Source organism: Stigmatopora argus, chromosome 21 (assembly GCF_051989625.1).
Source record: "Stigmatopora argus isolate UIUO_Sarg chromosome 21, RoL_Sarg_1.0, whole genome shotgun sequence".
NCBI lineage: Eukaryota > Metazoa > Chordata > Actinopteri > Syngnathiformes > Syngnathidae > Stigmatopora > Stigmatopora argus.
Window position 1 is genome coordinate 6,991,698 of NC_135407.1, and position 20,027 is coordinate 7,011,724.

The 20,027-nt window shown below is 38.8% G+C and overlaps 1 protein-coding gene across 1 annotated transcript in view; it reads left to right on the plus strand.

The window, feature by feature from the left end:
* csmd2 (CUB and Sushi multiple domains 2) overlaps positions 1 to 6,649 on the plus strand; it is a 108,568-nt gene extending 101,919 nt beyond the window's left edge. The window contains exons 68-73 of the mRNA XM_077589836.1: positions 107 to 268; positions 904 to 1,016; positions 1,315 to 1,402; positions 2,157 to 2,289; positions 2,540 to 2,710; positions 2,993 to 6,649. Of these exons, the coding sequence (XP_077445962.1) occupies positions 107 to 268; positions 904 to 1,016; positions 1,315 to 1,402; positions 2,157 to 2,289; positions 2,540 to 2,699 (656 nt within the window). The 3' untranslated portion in view covers positions 2,700 to 2,710; positions 2,993 to 6,649. The remainder of the gene's footprint in view (positions 1 to 106; positions 269 to 903; positions 1,017 to 1,314; positions 1,403 to 2,156; positions 2,290 to 2,539; positions 2,711 to 2,992) is intronic.
* Positions 6,650 to 20,027: the final 13,378 nt, after the last annotated feature.

Sequence of the window (20,027 nt, forward strand, 5' to 3'; positions counted from 1 at the left end):
GTGTGTAAAGTCTTATAGACCAAATTAAAAAAAATGTATTTTCTGATCATAACTTTGTTACTAACTTTTCTACTGACTAATTCTTGTTATTCCTTTTCCTTCTCAGTACCCGGTGGGGTATTTGCAAAGAACTCTCTGTGGAGGGGATCATATGAGTATTTAGGGAAGAAGCAGCCAGCTATGCTCAGCATCACTGCCTTTGAGTCGTTTAGCAATCGGGTGAACGGAACGCTACTTGACCAGAGCGGCGTGGAACTCAAACTTGCTGGTTGGTACTTCACAAAGCGGATATTTATGCTCATGTTTCACATCGTATCACAACTCAGCCGAAATATGTCTTAACAGATGGATCAGATCATCTCATGTGAGAACAAGCTGTGAAAAATCATTGTATAGTCTCCCTTCTTTGATTTAGATTATTGCTGCAGTTATGGAACTGAAAACATTTCATATGTTCCCCGTGGCGTACTTGCTGTGCAGCTGTGATCATTAAAATGTAAATTTACTTTCATCAAAAAGAAAGGTGTCATCACTTCTCTTAACATAATTTTGACACTCACAGTAAACAAAATGATGCTCTTCAGAATGATGCTGCTATTGAAAGTAATCAGTGTTTTTATGAAATATCGGCACGGTACATTGAATGTTAATTGCGCAATGTTTTCCCCAAAAATTATTGACTAGAATTTCCTTGAATGATTTTTCATGATTTATCAAGCAAGTAATACTGCTCTGATCCCATTAATTATTATTATTATCACTTTTGTAATTTTCTTTTTCCTTCCTCATGTTAGACTAGAACCGACTACTGTGAAATGTGAAATTCCCTTCGGTAAAAGTCCTTGAGGATTAGCGCTTTATTTATTATTTTGTAATCCCGTTTCCTTTCTAATATCCTTCAAGGTAAATACAAAAGAGAAGAAGCCCAGCTACTGCTACAGGTTCATCAAATCCGAGGCCCAGTGGAGATATTTGTCAACAAGTTCAAAATCGACAACTGGGCTCTAGATGGACACGTACGTTTCATGAACACAAAAAATAAAATAAAAAACTACCTATACGTTGGATCGCGGAAAATTATGACTGTTCCCGAGATGAAGATATTGTCATCCGTGTATGAATATATATGCAACTGTGTTTTATCATTCACAAAGCTAGGCGTGTGTTATTATACATTTCATATTACATATCACGCTCCTTTTTCGACTTGTTTCAGCTCCTCAGCCAGCACTTTGATGATGTACTCTTTTTTTTTTTTTGCGGAACTTGGATGTGATTGGGCTTTTCTGTCTTCCTCTTATTCTCCCTCGGTAGGTGTCCTACATCTCTTCATCCAACTCCTTTGTGTACCAAGGATTTGTCCGTGGTAAAGGCTTTGGGCAGTTTGGTCTGCAGAGACTAGGTAAGTTAGGTACAAAAAAAACACACAAAAAACATACAAACATACATTGTCTTTTGGAAGAGTTCCATTTGTGGGACTGTCCATTCACCTTTATCAAGGCTACTAGAAATGGGCATCTGTTATTGAACTTAACATTAAAAAAAGGCTTCTAATCCCCATCTTGGTTCCGATAATTTCGCGGAAATCAGCAGTGGAGAAATACACACTTTACCGCGTGTGTACGTGCTGGCGTGGCCAAGGGATGATTGGCAAGAACAGCGTAAGCTATTAATTGAATTCCTTCTCGTCTGTCATTGGTTCTCATTGGAGCTTTATTTTTGTAAGGGGGCTGAATAGCAAACAGGTGGGTTGTCATTCTGCGGGCACAAACATACACACACACACACACATACCAACACACGCTTGTAAATTGGAAAATGCCTTACAAGGAGCGCGCGGCTGTAACTAAGAATGATTTTTACAACAATGGCTTTTGACATTCCCAAAGGGGGAGAAATTAAAGTAAAGCACCAAGATAAACTTTGAAAGGTCACTTGTCTGTTCTGCCTATTATGTAAATTAAATATCCTTGACAGCACCCCTACAACCATAATGAAGACCATCTGACTTTTCTTTTTTTTTTAACCTTGGATTTTTTGGGGGTTGTAGTTTTATATGATGTTTGGGTGGATAATTCCAGTGTTGGTTTAGGTTCCGTCAGATTCACAGTACATTGAAGTGGAATTAATGATGAAATGTTATGGATTCTTTGCAGAAAGTTTAGATCCGAGCGGAGAAAACACAGGCTACAACTTTGCCTCCAATAGCAGTTCAGTGGCAGCAGCCATCTTAGTGCCTTTTATAGCTATGATCATCGCAGGCTTTGCCCTGTACCTCTACAAACATAGGTAAGATTTGTGCGTCTATGTCCACAGTAAGAGTCTCCTCCTTCTTTAACACAATTGATCATTTCATCAGAAGTCCAAATATATCAGTTTAGAATTTCACTTTGTGTGCCTTACAATAATGGCATTCCAACTTTTACAATAATAGTGACTGGCAAAAAACTATGACTATTTCTGTAATAGGCTATGATTGGATTTTGATGATGATATTATTTTGGATTGCCCCAATTTACATGGCGTGATCTCATTCCAGAAGAAGACCCAACGTACCTTTCAATGGCTATGTCGGCCATGAGAACACTAACGGACGGGCTACATTTGAGAACCCCATGTATGATCGCAACATTCAGCCCACCGACATCCTAGCCAATGAGACAGAGTTCACAGTCAGCACAGTGTGCACCGCTGTATAACGGCTCCCAAGGTAAGAAACTGGATTTACTTGAGCACACATCTATCAATATCCCGTACAGACAGATTTTCAAATCAGCAACAGTTGGGATAGCCCAATTAAAAAGATATATTTTCTAACCTTTCCTCTCTTTTCTTCTCCTCATTTTTTTGTTTTTTTTAACATTGTCCACTTCATTATTTTCACTCCACCATGCTCACTTTCCCAACTCTTTTTTTCACTTGCCCGTTACCTTACCATTTGTCACATTCGTTGCTCGCATCCCTCCATTTTGGCCTCAATCATCCAATCAAGGAAGGAGAGGTGCATCAAATCTTTGCGGACATCCCTCCGTTGTTCCTTGAGCACGAAGGCACACCAGTTACTTTGTTCACTGACCAACGGACAGAAACCCACCCTAGTGGAAACAAATACCCGTATGCTCGGATAAAAGATAATGCAGCAACCTTTGACATCAACATGCTTTTGGTGACTGGATAGCTTCTTACCACATCTTGAGGAAATGTTTGCACTGGAATCAGAATTTCAACGGGAAGCCAGACGGGAAATTTCTTCCCGTCTAAACCCAAAGGGAAAGACTTTAACCGGTTGCTACCGGAGATCAACAGACAGTCACCTAAACGGGAGGAAGACCTTCTTCATTATTTGCTAGGGTTTCCGTTTGTCTGTTTATATTTGCATTCACCCTTTACGCGGCTTGTTTTCTGTGCAAGGGGACACTAGATCCCCAACCATCTGCTCCTGAGGCACTTGAAAGGTTTAGGATAGATTTCAAATGCAGTGAAGGCCAACCAGTCAGCCCCTACTGTTTTTTTAGCTTCTTGATAAATTTGTGTTGAATCCATCTTGCTGGGCAGTGCTGTCCAGTCGAGGGCTTTTCAGGTTGCAAAGGGCTGGAGAAAAAGCACTTGGTGTTCCACGACAGTGCGTGTATTTTTTTGTTTATCTGCAACCGAACCCCTCCATTTTATTTTTTTAATAAGGAGTATCATTCCAACATAACTCTGACAAGTTTGTTTGTTCTTAATTGCATCGACAGCTTCAACTTGCTCTACCCTGGAATTCAGAGAAGCTTCTATCAGAGTAAATGTAGAATTATCTTGAAATCATATCATTTTTTTCCATCCATTTCCGAAGATCTGAAGCTGCACACAAATATTGCACCGTTAATCAAGATGATTTGCTTTTCGTTCTAAAAAAAAATATGGGCTCGGCATTTGACTACAGTTCCCTAATTGAGCACGAGGACATTTAACACAGTTAAGCCAACTGGCAGCTCAGTTTCCTTAAAAAAAAAAAACTAGCATTTCTTTGGTTCATCTTGACTTGTTATAAAAGGGTTCTTCAAAGTTGGAATGGCGGGAGACTTGCTGACATACAAACTGTATGGGTCTCTTTTTTTGTACAATAATCAAACTATAATGTAATATTTTTTTGTCTGTGAAGGTCTATACATATGCAGAAGAGTGGCTTTGACCCGAGAAATCAGCACCCATGCAAACATAATTTTAATGTGCGGTTGTCCAAAACAGGTGCAGATTTTCATTACATTTTTTACCAAAAGTGTCATCAGTCCTTTGCAGTTAGGAGCTTGTTTCAGAAGAAACCTCATTGGTTAAACTGTCCTTGCTGGATTAGATGGAAGGCATAGTTTGGATAATCCTGTTTTAATGTTTGTAGGCACCTACATCCATATTTCCCCTAAAAAAAATGTAGGACTTTTGAAACAAACCGTCGTCATAAGTCAGACTGGCTCTGCTCTGGTAATTGCTTTTACTAGGTTATTACTTTCAGAGTCCTCACTTATCGCAATAGCCCAGATATAATTTTGCCCCTTACTGGGTCTCCTCAAGAACTGATGGAAAAGGAAACAATTGAATTACCTTGGAGATTTCACAGGAAGTAGAGAACACACGTTATCTAGCATTGCTCAAAGTTGTATGGAGGTCCATTGGCTTTTTTTCCCCTTCTCATATCGTTCCAAATATTTCTTCCAGCGCGACTATTTTTATCCATTCAATGAGTCTTTGTCCCCTCTAATTGAGTTTCCACCTACATTTCTTCCTTGAAACATTTAACAGATGAATATGCCCTTTAAAAAGTTTAATTGAGTTTATAATCAAGCTGGAGTGAATAGCCAACAGGATACAGCTCTACTCTGGATTGAACTATTTCTCATGGCTAGTTAAATCAACGGTTCCAGAAGGAGCCTGTTTGGATGATTGCTTGCGTGTAGACTCAAGACAGACTCAAGAACGTTTCTCCTTCCAGTGTTCCACTATTTCCACTTGCCAGTAAGCACTTTATGTTCTTCATAGTGCCTTGCCACAACCTTGTGATGATGGCTTCAGTTGGCTAAATTCTACATTGCATAGATCATGGCTCTCTATTTTCTTGCTAACAATTACATGCCGGCTGTAAGAACTGAAAGTTCCAAACTGAGTCTTTTTTGTTTGTTTAGATATGTGACTTTTCAGTTTTATTTTTTGTCCTCAGTAGGGTCTGAATCAGTACGTTGATATGTTTTCTTGCTTAAATTTTTTGGTTTGTTTCCTCAAATGGTTGTAGCATGTTTTGTGGAAATTATATATTTGCAACCAAAGAACTATCGCATTACGTTTTGCATTACTTGCTTCTACTGATTGCTTGCAAAAGTGGCTTTATTAGGACAAATGCATTTTTATGTTGGAGTATATCTTTGGAGAGTTGCAAGAATATTTTCAGAGAAAAATATCTCAAAAAGTTTTCTCAAAGAAAGTGCACTGAAGTTAAATGAGGTAGTTGGAGTTGTGCTTTAATCTGGCCCTGCCCTGGTTCTCTTTGCATATTTAAAGACACATACTCTGTCCATCCTCGACACAAATTTGGTTATCAGCGAGGCACAGCTCTCTCTTTTGCTCGCCATCTCGTCTATAATGAAACAGAACCTCTGCTCTACTTCCTGCCAGAGTTCACTAAATTTCCAGTCAGTCGGAGATGTGATTAAGAGCTCACACTTTTTATTCTTCTGACGCAACAGTTTGTGTGTAACACAATACAAAAGTCAGGCAATGTAACATTTTGGGGGTCAACTAGGCATTCCTTTCATTATTTGGTGGGCAACTGAACCAAAGCCACTCTCACTGCTTTTCATCAGTTCTGCTCATGAGATTCAGCTCTTTTATTCTGCAAAAACCTGACGTTCATTCAATCCAGTTTGTACAGTGACGCACCTATTGAGATATTGAAGGACTGAGAATTTGTTTGACTATACTTTAATTTACCGTGTCTGAATTTGTTGATATTAGGAGTTCAGAAATCCGCCGTTTGCCAGTGTCGTCAAAAGAAATGCTTCTTTCGCACAAAGTACTTTCCTGTTATTCTCCCTTGCAACTGGCACCCCAGAAAATGTCTTTCTCCTTTTCACAAAAGTTTGGAAAATATGTGAGGTGACCCCAGGATGAGATTAAAAAAAATAAAATGGCAACTCAAATGCACCTAAGTGACGTAAACGGTAAAAGATGGATGAAGTCAGGCGGCAAAGAAAGAAACTCTGTGGTGCCGCTAAAAAATAAAAGATAGAATATAAACAATACAAAAAAACATTTTTGTACAGAGATATATTTTTGTGAAAATACATTTGTAATATAAAATTAAAAATGAAATTGACAATTTTCCCATGATTGTAGTACAAATACGAATGGGGAGAGTTTATTGAAATTGTATAAATATATCTATATATAAATATAATCAAAGAAAATAGAACATCTTTTTTGTATATGTAAAAAGAGTGTACATAAAAGTTTAAATACGTATTGTAAATATGGAAGACCCACCATGGCTTGTCTGCAATATATAAAATGTATTTTATCCGTCTGTATATGATGCTTTGCATTGTGTCCAAGCTTATTCTACTTTATTGAACTTGAAACTTATTTTGAGGTTTTTGGGAATAAAACACTTGGAATTTTTTTCGCATCTGAGTCATTACACCGCCACTGACTCATAATTTATCCCGTGCTGCCGAATCTAACGGTACACTCTCAGTGACTTGACCAGTTCAAGTAGTCCCGTCCCGCCTTGTCCCAGTGCGACTGGAATCTGCCATTAGTCTGTGTAATCCTCCTGCATGTATTTATTCGCTAATGTAACTTTTATCTTGGGACTTGGCCTTTAGCTATTCCACCTGGAACACTAAAATAACTGGCTTGTGCTTATGTTGGAAATACAATTAGACTAAATACAGCATCTAATCTTTAAAACCTGTCACCTAATTGCCCCACGACTATGGAATCCCTCGAGAAAACTTTCATAATCATCCAAAAGTCAATTATATTGAGACATCATCCTGCACTGACCAATAAAAAAAGATGGCATAGATCAAGGGTATCAAACTCGGGTTGGTTCGCGGGCCGCATTAACGTCAACTCCATTTCATGTGGGCCGGACCATTTTAGATCTAATATCTAGATTTGTTTCTATTTTTTAAATTTGATTAAAATAACTGGATCAAAAGCCCTAAATAGTCAGTTTTTTAGATCTAAAGCTATGTTTATTTGAGCTTTTTTTTCTTAGTATTGAAAAATGTCTTTCAATCATGTTTTTTTTATTTCAAATGGAAACAAAATATTTTTTTAAAGTGGAAAACGGAAACTATTTGTATTTATTTTTAGATTTTACAAAATGCTTTTTGAACTAAAAACACAAAAGACAAAAATTGGATTAAAAAATTCCAATGATTGATTTTAAAAAGGGGAAAATCAGGAAATGTAATGTACATCTATAATCATTTGAATTTGATCCTAAAACAGAAAGTCGACACTCATGATTTACTTTCTCGGGCCGCACAAAATGATGTAGCGGGCCAGATTTGGCCCCCGGGCCGGCACTTTAATACGTGGGTAGATGAACTCTGCAAGGGAAATCAAATGTACACCATTTTCATACTATATTAAATGTATTTGTACATGCGTAAAGTCGAATTGCTTGTGGTATACGAGTCGGTTTTTAACCCAGCTACGGTCTGTACCATCCTCAATGTAATAATAATCAAATTGGATCCAATGTTAAACCCATGACGAACAAATCATGCAAATGGGCCTCTTGAAAGTAGCAACAATACTTATTTCATTTCACTAATTGATTCAATACCCTAAAGTGGTTATTTTTACACCGGGCCTAGCTGGTATATTATCTTCCCACCTCCGTGAAAGATTGCTTTGCCGAAAACATTTTGAAGGTTTGCCCTTCCCACTGTTGACGGCGTGGGTGGATTCATTGAGCGGCTGCTGCACTACTTTTTCTACCAACTTGATGATGCAGAACAAAAAGAAGTTATTGATTTCATTTCCAAGCAGATAAATTAAACACGCGCTGCTATCACAGAAACACGAGGGATGCTCTCTATAATTGCCTCTCCATCAGATTAGAATCGGATTTTGTCTAAATGCACTTTCTAATGGGCTAGCCTAGGCGTGGGTCATTTGTGATGCCATGCCAAGGGTGCACGCGTATGTTTCTGTGATGGTAAGTGACTTAGTGTATTACTCACTGGCAAAAAAAAATCCAGTCACAAAAAGTCAACAGTTAAATCTACAGTGAGTTATTTGGATTTGCTTTGTTAGGCTATCTGCCCAGCTATAAATCCCAAAGCTCTACCATCTCCACCTTGGTAGTCGAACCCGCTGACTGCTGAGCTAAAAGACAAGCTGCCAATTTAGTGGCCAGTACATTTTTCCCAACCTTCCAATTAAAGTGTAAATTGTCACAGCTTAATGAAGAAATGTGAAATGCACACTCGGAAGCCAATTAAAATGGAGATTATCATTTTTTATCAGATATAATAGTAATAGTAATAATTGAAATGTCGACATATTTTAGGAAGAAGGGATTTCTCCCCAGTTTGTGCACAATCAAAAATAAGTAAGAAACGTGATTCGTACATGGAATTCTCGTCTTACGTGGTTTTTAGTTCGACCATGCAGGCAGTATTTTTTCCTTTAAAAAAGTGAGGCTGGTAGAAACAAGTAGAATAATTGTTTTGTAGAAAAAAACTACAAAGTTTTAATCCCCTTTTAGTCATTTGACCATGTGTAGCAATAATGTTGATCACATGATCACAGTTGTTACCTCCCAAGAAGTACTTTTTCATTTAGGAGTTGTTCAGAAGCAAATTTATGTATAATCATTAATAAAACATGTCCCTATTTATGTATATGTAGAGGGAGATTTAAAACATTCCTAATTAAATTTAGCTGATTCTGGATATTTCTGAAGATTATCCCTAAAGCAAAGACTTTATTATAAAACAAAGGCAGCAGGGGGTGATTAAAAAGAAAGTAAAGATACTAGTCTGTATTTTAAGGCAAAAAAGTGCTCTTTTTAGGGTTCTAATACCCTTTGGATAACCTCTTGTTATTTTGTTTTGAATAATGCATTATGGCGTTGTTATGACAGGAATGTACTACATTGCATTTGCCATTTTACTACAGCCAAAACCTTATAGAAATGTATTGTACAGCCTACACAAATGGTTTACACGTGTTTCCGTATTAGGTACAAAAAGCCAATGTGACTGGTGTCAAATAAAAAGCTTCTCTAAAGCACACTTACTCGGCTCCAAAGCAATGAATATGAACTACATTCTTACTCTGATTGGACACTGAAGAGAGTGCTGTAGAAGATGCAATCAGCGGCACTCACTATAATGAAAAAAAGGGGAAAAAAGAAAACACTCTTAGTCTACAAGTGGCCCTGGTTGGAATATACGAGTAGTATCAATCCCGACTGGACGACTTTTTTCAAACTCTGCGGGTATTTGGACATTCAGTCACTCCACTTCAATCCCACTCTAACAAGCAGTGAATGGGAACCCTAGTAAGGCATTTAATAGAAGCAACAGCATCACACCCACTCAGATACAATGGAGTGGGCCTGTGTCTTTATTCCAAATGTAGCAGACCCAAAAAATATTTAGGTTCAATTTCATGCATATTTTTTTAGATTGTGTAATCCGGTAAGTAATGCAAAGTTTTTTGAGGGATGGATTTTTTTTTTTTATCATGTAGCCCATTCTTAAATGATAATATATTTTTGAACAAGTTTTATTATACATGAGAACTGGACCAACCGTATTGACATAAAAGCTTGCACTAGTAATCTTGACCTTAGAGTGCTCGTTATTTATTTGTATTTATTTTTTTAAAAGCTAGTGGTGAGATAATTGTCAGTCCAAGTTGGTCCACAGCTCATCTAGGAAAGAAAGATGCATCAGTATCTCAGGTGATGGATTGGAAATCAACATTTTAATCATATGGTTTGGGTTTGTTGCCTAGCAACAGGGCTCCCCTTGCCAAACCTGTCGAGCTGCAGCAAAAAGACAAATATGAGTAGATGATAATCATCTAATCTAAATCCATGAAGCGCATCCTGATTGTGCTCATTTTCCAAGTTAATATTTTAGACGCAGTCGTTTAATAGTGTCCCATATCCATCCTACAAAAGCAGCATCTATTAAAAGATGCTTCCCGGGTTTTGCATGCAAGGATAATGTACATATGTTACCTTTAGGAAACTCTCATCAAAGTGCTTCTTTCAGTTCCTAAATTGACCAGAAAAATTCGAATTTTGTTTCAAAAAGAAAAAGAACTTCACCTTTGGGTGAACAAGTGAAAGCTTTGATGTATGGAAATGGTCCGCCCCCTACTCAGTGAAAAAGAAAACAACAGCAACATCTATTTGTTTGATTTTGTTGTGCCAGCTTCTTCATTTCTTGCTTGGTCGGTGAATGTAGTGTCTCGCCATGTGCTGATATCTCCCCTGCATGTGGAGGCACAGCTTCTTTCCAAATCTGTTGGTGTGATGCTGAAATTGAAAACTGATTTAATGTGACTGTCAGCCACCATGTGGGTGATTTTCAATCCAAGATCCTCCCAATAGGCTGCCAGATCTCAATTTTTAAATCAATTACTCACTACATCATCTGCTTTTGCTCGAATGAACACCATCTCCTGGCAAATCAGTTTGTTTTGCAATATTTTATGTCCAAATCCTCCCATTGTTTTTACCTTGATGTGCGCCAAGAACTTTTAGAATGTTCCCTCATGCAACATTTTAATTTATGACATACTCTTATTTTCTAGAAACCTTGTCCTAAACTTTATCGGTTTCTTTTATAATTCCGGCATGAAAAGTGAATGTGGTTTAGAATGACACTATGTATGGATGATTTCTTATGTTGTTCATGTGCCAAAGTACCCTGATTGGAGATCACAGTTTTTAGATTGCTGTAGTTTGATTACCTGTACAGTGGAGAAATTCTCATCCCTAGCAGAAATGTAATACTTTAAAGTGCTAATGCAGCAATTTGAAGTCCTCATTTCAACCCGTCCCCCTGGCCTTTTTGATTAGAGCGGTGTAGGACGAGACTTCTTCTACTCAGGCTGAATATGTCGCCTTTTGAAGTTGCATATGAGGACTGTCCATATGTGAAAGTCTAAAACTGCTCTCATCATTTTCTTGACTTATTCACATCAGCACAAATCCCCCATTTTAACATTTAGAAAAAGGTTACAGAGAAACCTCTAAAAATCCAATGGTCCTGGCCTCGCATAAATTGAAAGTATGTAATGTAGACAAAAAAAAACTCCATCTTGTTCAAGCATGTTTTTGGAAAGCGAGATAAACCCAGCGTACCAAAAAGAAAGACAAAAACACACAAAAAAACAAAGCCCCGACGTCCTCTTGAGTCCACCAATATTCCAAGGTGGATGTTATTTAAATTTCTATGGTGACCACAGTTTCAAAAGTTGTTTCGCCTTGTAAACATTAAATCAGGCTTTCTCCCCCGCTCCTGAGATAAACTGTGTTTTATATCATCCCATTTATTCTCACCATGCTTTGTCCTTCATGTGTGGTGGTGCTTGGGTCACAGATGCCATATAAATTGCTACAAGCACACAGCCAATGCCATTCATCATTGTAATTAGTGTTGGGCACATGACCAGGCTTCTATACCTGAATTGCCGACAGTCTAATTTGCTGTCTCGCTATCGCCTCTAATTTCTGTCACTGCAAAAAAAATAAAAGATTAAAAAGAACACCCCAGTCCTAAACTTGTCACGATCTAGCTCAAATTATTTCTAGCGTCGTAAAGGCCAGGCCTAAGGAAGAAAACGGCACTGTGGGGATGTGAAGTCGTGGCCGGTCTTGGTCGAGGAGGTTACGAGAGGTTTTCCCAATCTCTACAAGCACGTGAATTGGGCTTGTTGACTCCGAGTCAGTCTGCAGGGTGTGCTCAGAATAGCAGAAGGCCAACTCCATTAAAGTGAGAAGGGTTCATTTGTCACACGTTCCATCGGTGTTGCTGTAACGACCAGGTACGGGGCTGATGAATTGCCTGACCTTTTCGTTCCTCTTTATAATTAAGTGCTCCCGTTGGATTCCCAAACTTCATTTTTGAAATGTTTTCGGTGTCAAGTTGGACAATGTGTTTTGCAAATGAACTTTGAGATCAGGAAAATCAATATAACTGAACATGTTTCATGTGGCATGTGTCATGTTTCTACTCATTTTCAATCATTCTACAAAACTGAGGAATTTGGCCAGTCACTGGAAAAAATTTCCAACATCTGGTAAGCTATGTTCATTTTATCTCAAAATACGACTTAAGTCTATTTCTTCACGGTGTTGCATCGCAATTCATTCAATTACCGAAAACTATTTCAGGCATCACAACCTCATCTGCCTCATGTAATGGAAAATATTTGGCAAAAAATGTCATTTATTTTTTTATTATACAGCTTGGACCACTACCTATACGTACTCATTTTTTGTGGTACTTAATCTGCTAGCTCCCTGCAGGAGTGGCAATTTTACTCCCAAAAAATAATGTACCCAATACTGGAGCTTTTACAATAATTATCTTTGCTGCCCAGACCGTATTCGCTATTCTGTTGCTATATAAATGTGTGCGCGTGTGTATAAATGCATGTGGTGTGTATTTCGTGAGCTGGTGTGAAAACAAGCTAATCAAACGGCATACAGCTATTTGCCCCCATTTTCTCTTTTAATTTGACATTTTTGAAAGAGCTCCAGGCATACGTCGAGGCCAAAAATTATATTTAGTAATTATAATGTACACACCAAAACACCATTTTATGCATGCTTGGATGTATGTTTCTGTGTGTTTGTGTACTACTCTGGATGTCCCCACTTACAACAAATATTTGTGTCATACCGGAGTCTACCTGGATCCAGACTAATCATTTAAGAAAAGTTAATTACTTTTTTTTCTTTGATAAGCTTTTCTATTAATTTATTGAAGAAAAAAAATAAGTAAAAAGGAATGACAAAGTGGGCACAAAAGCACAAAACGAGTCTTTCCTCATTATTATTATTTTTATATTTACAAAGCACAATTCACTTGGGTAAATGTCCTCTTATTTTATTTAGAATTTAAAAAAAATAACTGTTATTGGATGCACTTCCTCCCCAAATGCATTCCAATTATATTTAAAATAAAATGCCATACTGTATCTACAGTACACATTTGATGCATTTTTTTACTCCTTCATTTTGGCTAATGGCCCGAAAGAACCAAAGATGTTAATGTTGCAAATTTAATAACTACATATTCTTGGGCGGTAGGTAGCAATTGAGAGCATATAATCACATTTTCACTGTAATTACGGTTGATCCCTTTTCTGGAAATAATTCTTAATTGATTACCCTCGCTTCTCTCTGAAATACTCTAGGTCATATTCTTGCCCAAAATGAGCTCCATTAGTCTTTGGCGCACTATTTTTATTCTCTCGGTTTTTACCGTGGCAGTGATGGTTGGGTATAATTTGGCTTATTGTGCAAGGATTTTCCTACATTGCAGTAGTGCCAAAACATTAGTAAGACATCGGATAACTTAGTCACAATAGATTCATCGTCAAATGAACTGTAACGGAAATGTAAACCGAAAATTTCACACTGCCACTTTTGTATCCATTCCTTTACTGTTGTCAATTTGCAAAATAGGATTTATATTATTCACCAAAACAAACACTACCATTTTTTTGTCTCCCTACCAATCCTAACATGTCATTTTTCCCCATTTCTCTCCCTATTTGTCCAACTTAGTGTGAGACCAATCTGTCATGGAAGTCAAGTAAACCAGGCTGGAGATGGAAAGGAAAAGCCAGGTGTTCCGGCAAGACAATGGCCCCCCGGGGCGGACCCCAAGAGTGGGAGACATAAACTGGCTCGTGTAAAGAAATGATAAGCTTCACTGCTAATGACTCCCTTGGGGTGGACCAGCTGCTTAGTTAACTATGGCACGTATATGCACCGTTTCCATTGGATCGACTGACCTCAGAAGAACCAGACATCGGAAAATAGGTACACCAACACTCTTTCTATGCGTACTTATATCTTCCAAACTTCTTTCAAAAAATGTGCATCGACCAAAATCGTCGGTATTAAAAGCAGCCTTTCTCGTATTTAACTTTCTTGCTCTGAGAAGTTGCCTGCGTGGGCTTCCAGTCAGTCGCGAGTGCAACTTCAGCCCTTAGTCGAGTGTACCCACTCCAAAAAATGTATCATTAATCATTTCTTATGAGAATGCGGCCCTGAAAGCACCAAGTGCATGTTCTGAGAGAGTGCTCCTTTGCCACCACCCATCTTGCTATTCTGCACAGTATAAGTGAGTTTGGGAGGGGGGGAAAAAAGTGGAGTTATTGATGAATCGGACAAAAGGTCACAATACAAGGGCATTGTGGGCAAATCATGGAGAAAGATCATTTCACCTCAGTATGTCTCTGCCACTGACATGTCATTCATCACACTGACTTAATTTTAAAATAGAACGCGTGATGAATGTTGTCTTGCTACGGAATATTAAAGTGGATAGTTTATCATATTAGCCTTTGTCTTTAATTGCAAGTGAATAGGCAGGAGATTAGCTTGAATAAATGAGTTAACTCTTCAATCTGCATTGGAACTGTTTTTGTTTTCATGAATAGCCATTTCAAATCACTGAATTCTGAAAGGACTAATAGTGAAAATTGGAACGGGGGAGTTGTTCGTATTCAAAACTGCATCAATGGTTTGCATGGCATATGCTACTTTGCAGAAAAGTGACCCTTTTCCCCTCTCTCCTCCACAATTCTGGCATGTTCCCCTCCATCAGAGACATAATGGTGCGATCCGTTAGCTGGTAATAGCAGTCTGAACCGTGGGTCAGTCGGCTCCAAGCCAGAGCAAAACAGCCTCACTCATGGCCCATTACGGTCTGCTTAATGACCACACTGATGACCAAACTCGATGGCAAGCAGTCTCTTTAAAACAACATTTTGCCGCCTCTGCCAAAGCCCAACTTTTGCTAACGCTGTAAAATAAAATCATCAAATAACTCCCTTCGCCATAGACAAACTGTCAGGGACCGATTGACTAATGATGATCACGTTACTCATGTTTTTTCAGTGTGTTTGATATTTGTTGGCATGGCATCATTGTCTTCAGATGAGAAACATGGTTTAACGGTTTGTTTTGTGCCGTTCATTGTGCTTAATTCTTTGACCGTTGAGTGTTGGTAGTGTGTCCTTCACTCCCTCTTGTGTAGCCACGTGGCAATGTTCAACCCTGACTAGAAATGACAGATGATCCATGAGAATGAGTAATACAATCCGAGACGAGAGACACTGGAGAGTTGACGGAAGAGAGGACGCTAGCATGAGCGTGTGAGTGGAATCCATCAACTAGCGACAGGATACTGAAACTGGCGACCATTATTCAGTCAGCCATAATTAAAAAAATTGTTTGCTATTTTTCTCCTCGCTGCCGAAATCCTCGTCAGTTTTGTGATAGAATCGCTAGCAAAAAAATGATGTCGGTTTTAGCAAGTAGAAAGAATTAACTTCAGGTTGGTGCTGTCGATCGACATTATTTACAGATGGAATATACAGTAAGGCTTAGCGTTTAATTTTGGTTAGGCCTGAAATGCGGATTTGTTCAAGCTGGAAAAATACATTTCTATTATTGGTTTGGCTTACTTGGCTTCTATTTGCCAGCTTCTGCTGCCAAATGGCTCTCAATCTCTCAAATGAAAAGAGAGCGAGTCGGTCGGGACTTGACTGACGTTTCAGTAGAAGTTCCTGAAGATGAAAGTGCACCACTCTTAGTGTGTAATACTTCTTTTACAGCAATATTCATGTGTCTTGCCAGGCACACTTGTCCCCAGCGGTGCATGAAAAGGGCGATATTATCTTGTCTACCCTCAATCATGGAAAGCAAAGGGGGAAAAATAGCTCAAGTGGTGGAGTGGCAAGCAATGAGTTGGACAAAATATTAAATTGAAGGCTCTGGATATTGCTCTTCAAATTGAGATTCAAAGAAAATACATCCAATACACAGCGGTGGAGTGGTTAGCATGTCCGCCTCACTGTTCTAAGATCGTGGGTTCAATCCCCGGGGGCTGGGATAGGCTCCAGCAACACTAGTGAGGATAAGCAGAACGGAAAATAATTGAATATCCAACATCTAATTTGGAAAACACCACTATGGCTATATCGTATCTAACTTATGTACTAATGCAGTAGCAAAATTGCTACATATCAATTGTCCAGACATATTCATGGTATGCACTTAAAAACTCAATTGATTCAAAATACCACTGCTAAAATAACATGGTTATTACTGGCAATGTGTATTCCAGCAGGTGGTCTCTTAAAAATGTAGCCATTGCTTTAGTTTTTTTTTTCCCCCCGAAACGCAACACTTTCTATTACTGACGTTGCATTAAACGACGTATTTGTAGTACACGTCTCTCACCAGAGCAGATACGCCTTACAAGAAGTCATGGCTGCAGGCAGGAAACTTGTGCAAATCCATCGTTAAATCAGACTGCTCCCATGGTCAGCATTTTGGAAAATCCAATTAAAGCCCCCAGTCCACTTTCATCAGATTCCTCCACTTTTGCACATAATCCAGTAAAAAGGAGCACTCCGTAAGTGCTTCAAGCTTTGCGAGATGACTCTTCTGATCCCTCTGAACACCAACACTCTCCTCTCCGCGCTCACTACTCGCCCTCCGGTAGCGTCGGCTTTTTAAAAAGTAACCTGAAAGATGTTTTCAAGTAATTTTCATCAGCGAAGATCACATCGGTTTGGTATAATAATCCCAACTGTGATAGCGCATAGAATTGACTTCTGAGGGTGAATTTGCATTATTCAGGGTTTTAGGGGTTATTTTAAAAGAAGGTGAGATTTCCCAGCTCTTGGTGGAAGTGAGGAAATAAAGAGACACGGCTGTTGGCACCAAAAGGTTATGATGATCAATCATTTCAGACGTGAAGGCACGGCAAACGTTATAATAATTGGATTAAAGGAAGGATGTCTTGAGATTGAACAGACGAGTATAGAAGTTGGTCAAAGTAAGTTGGAGTGATTTTTTTTCAGCTAATGCTACAGTATTTACGATAGAGTTACACTGCTTTGCAAACAGGAAAAGCCCACAGTCCCCTGACTATGAGAGGACAGGCTTTTGAATTAGATATGGGGGATTAATAATGGATGGAGCTCTAGTCTCTTAAACACAGGGACAACATTCACATGCTCCTAATTTCTCTGCACAACAATCCGACAAATATGGCATCGGCGTTCAAATGAGATGTTTGGTTTTCATGCATTTGTGAGACAAGAACCGTCCTATTCGTTTACATCTTTTGACCTAAACCTCTGCGTTCTCTCCGTCTGTTTAATGTATGATCGGTAACGGGTAAAATTGAGTTGCCTATCGTTTACCCAGCTTGGCATGTCATAACTTGTGCTGTTTTCGACAGTCATAGCTGCTGTCATCTCAGCTCGGTTTGTGTCTGTGACTGATTGGCCTTGACTTGATGGAGCACTTTGCATGGCGTTCAATCAGTTATAATGGCCATCAGTTGGGCCGCATCGGGCTGTAAATCTCCGCCGAGGAGCAGTGAATCTTGCTCATACTTCATTTTAGGGTCAATTATTGTACTTAAGGAAAACAAGGTTCGGTAATGATCTTGGAGATTTAGCTCCCCACAGTGATGGGAACTTGTTTTGGTGGATTCTCTTTTCTACTTTCATGAGTTGCGATTTAAAAAAAACATGCTCTATTTCAACATGTAGCAAATGAATGGTATTTTACTCTGGCTAATACTAAAGTTGAAATATGAACAGCTATTAAGTTTATTGTATAGAGTCACCTCTGATATATACTAAAGGGTTTCAATGTAGAGATGCATCATAGAAATGGAAATTTAAAGTGGGTGGGACTGTCACGGTTACTTTTTAGGCATATGATATCTTTTCAAAGCAACTTAAATATTTCATAAATGGCTTAATGTAAACTTGTTTTTGCATCATAGCTGTTATAAATGGGCAAAAATGTATTGTCTTTTAAGAAACATGTAACCTCGGTCCGTTTCTTCCTGATACAAACTTTTCACTCGGTCATTCTTTAGTTTTTCAGGGTCAGTTGTTTGAGTATATTATTAAAAAATGACTACTATTGAGTTCTTTTTTACTCAACCACAGTCTTTTCCGATTCTTCACCATCTGGCTTTTGGGTCTCTCGTCATCTTTTCCATTGGGGATATTTATCAGTGATTGTAGGCCACCGATTTTATCTTAAGGTCATATCACTCCAAGACTCCTACTGTCTCTCCATCCAGCCACTGTAATTTCTGACATGTCTTATTTTAAAAAAAACTACAAATTGACTCCTAGCGCTTTCCCAGAGCACACAAATTACAATGGAAGGGTTTGACAAGAGTGCGTATCTCAGATTGATGTGACTAGCCTCAAAGAAAGTCGTCGGTAGGAGAGAAGTTGTAGGGTCAATGTGTCGTGGATCAGTGAGGTGAGAAATTACGAGGCGGTACAGATGGCACGCTCTCACCTCTATCAAGCTCTCACTTCATTCTGTCTTTTCCTGGGTTTGATGACAAAATGACAAGATCAAGTGTGTTCTTTGTTTGAACACATTCTTTTGTTATTTCATTCCGCCGTAATTACAGGAGTTCATTGATGAGACAAACATAGACAGGTGTTATAAAGATTTAATTGCGCATGTTTGTGTTGATTTTTTTTCTAAAGGTGGAAAGTATAATTCACATCAAGAGACTGTAAGACCATCTAGAGTTAATATATACGTACATGTACCAAGAGGCTTGTATTGGTCAACATGTTAAAGGCCAAATCCTTCCTATTTTAATTTACTTTCCAGGAGGGACCTGGCGAACAGCAGAGTTATATTTAATTCATGTAATTACTTTTCTTCAGAGTACGTATATTATGGCCTATGGGTGACATGAATGTAGGCTGCAGCTTGATGGGTTTGCAGAGACACCCAGCAACAAGGCCGTAATTCTACTTTCAACACGTCTTTCTCCAGGAGAAAGAAAAAAAAAACAGATGCGCAGGCAACGGCAAAGTAGCCACTGATTGTGTTTTGGGTGTTTATTACTTCATTGGCTACTGAGGATTTACAATGGATATATTTTTTTCTTTTTAATTGTTATTGCAAACACAGAGCAGCTCTTCGCTTAGCCCTCTCTGAAAGCACAGTCCTCCAGAAATACAGCTAGCTACATTTATCTTGTCAAGTGTCAACCTTATCCACACTGTATCAAATTAAAAAAGTACAGCGTTATACCATGCTTATTATAATAGGCTACATCAAACGAGAAATATTAATTGTTGTTTTTCACCCCAAGCTGTTTTTGCACCTACACACTTGACGTAGCCTCTCAGGTAATGACTTGTAATCACTTTAGGAGCTGAGGATGGGGTTGGGGGTGTATTAGTGAGTCTATTTCACTCACAAGAGAAGTGATTAGATTTGGAAAGGAGTTGATATGATGGAGGGAAGGAGGTGATGGAATGGGGACCCTACTACAGTAGGGGTTAACGGCTGAACTCTAAAAGCACCCATTTGATCATCACATGTCAAGGATGTGTGTGGAGAAAGAGGGGGTGATGGCCCATCATTTGGCAAAGGGCAAGAGTGGCCTGTTTCTGTAACTGCTGTTTGTGCCTCAACTCGTCTGTACACGTGTGCCAATCTTCGATTCAGGCATTGTCCTCGGTGCTCAATATTTTAGGACGTCAGTGGATTTGACAGATGCCACGTGGGCGAGATGGATCGATCCAAAGGCATTGTTTGGAGAGAGTTTTTTGTTGTGCCATTTAGTTGTTGGGGACTGAGAGATCCAGGATAATTTCATGCAATCTTACAAGATGGGACCCTGGTGTGATGGATAGGTCTGCGTCATTTATATCTATGCGGTTCTCTCAGTCTGCCTGAGAAGGTTTAGAGCTATGCCTGCTTATTTCTT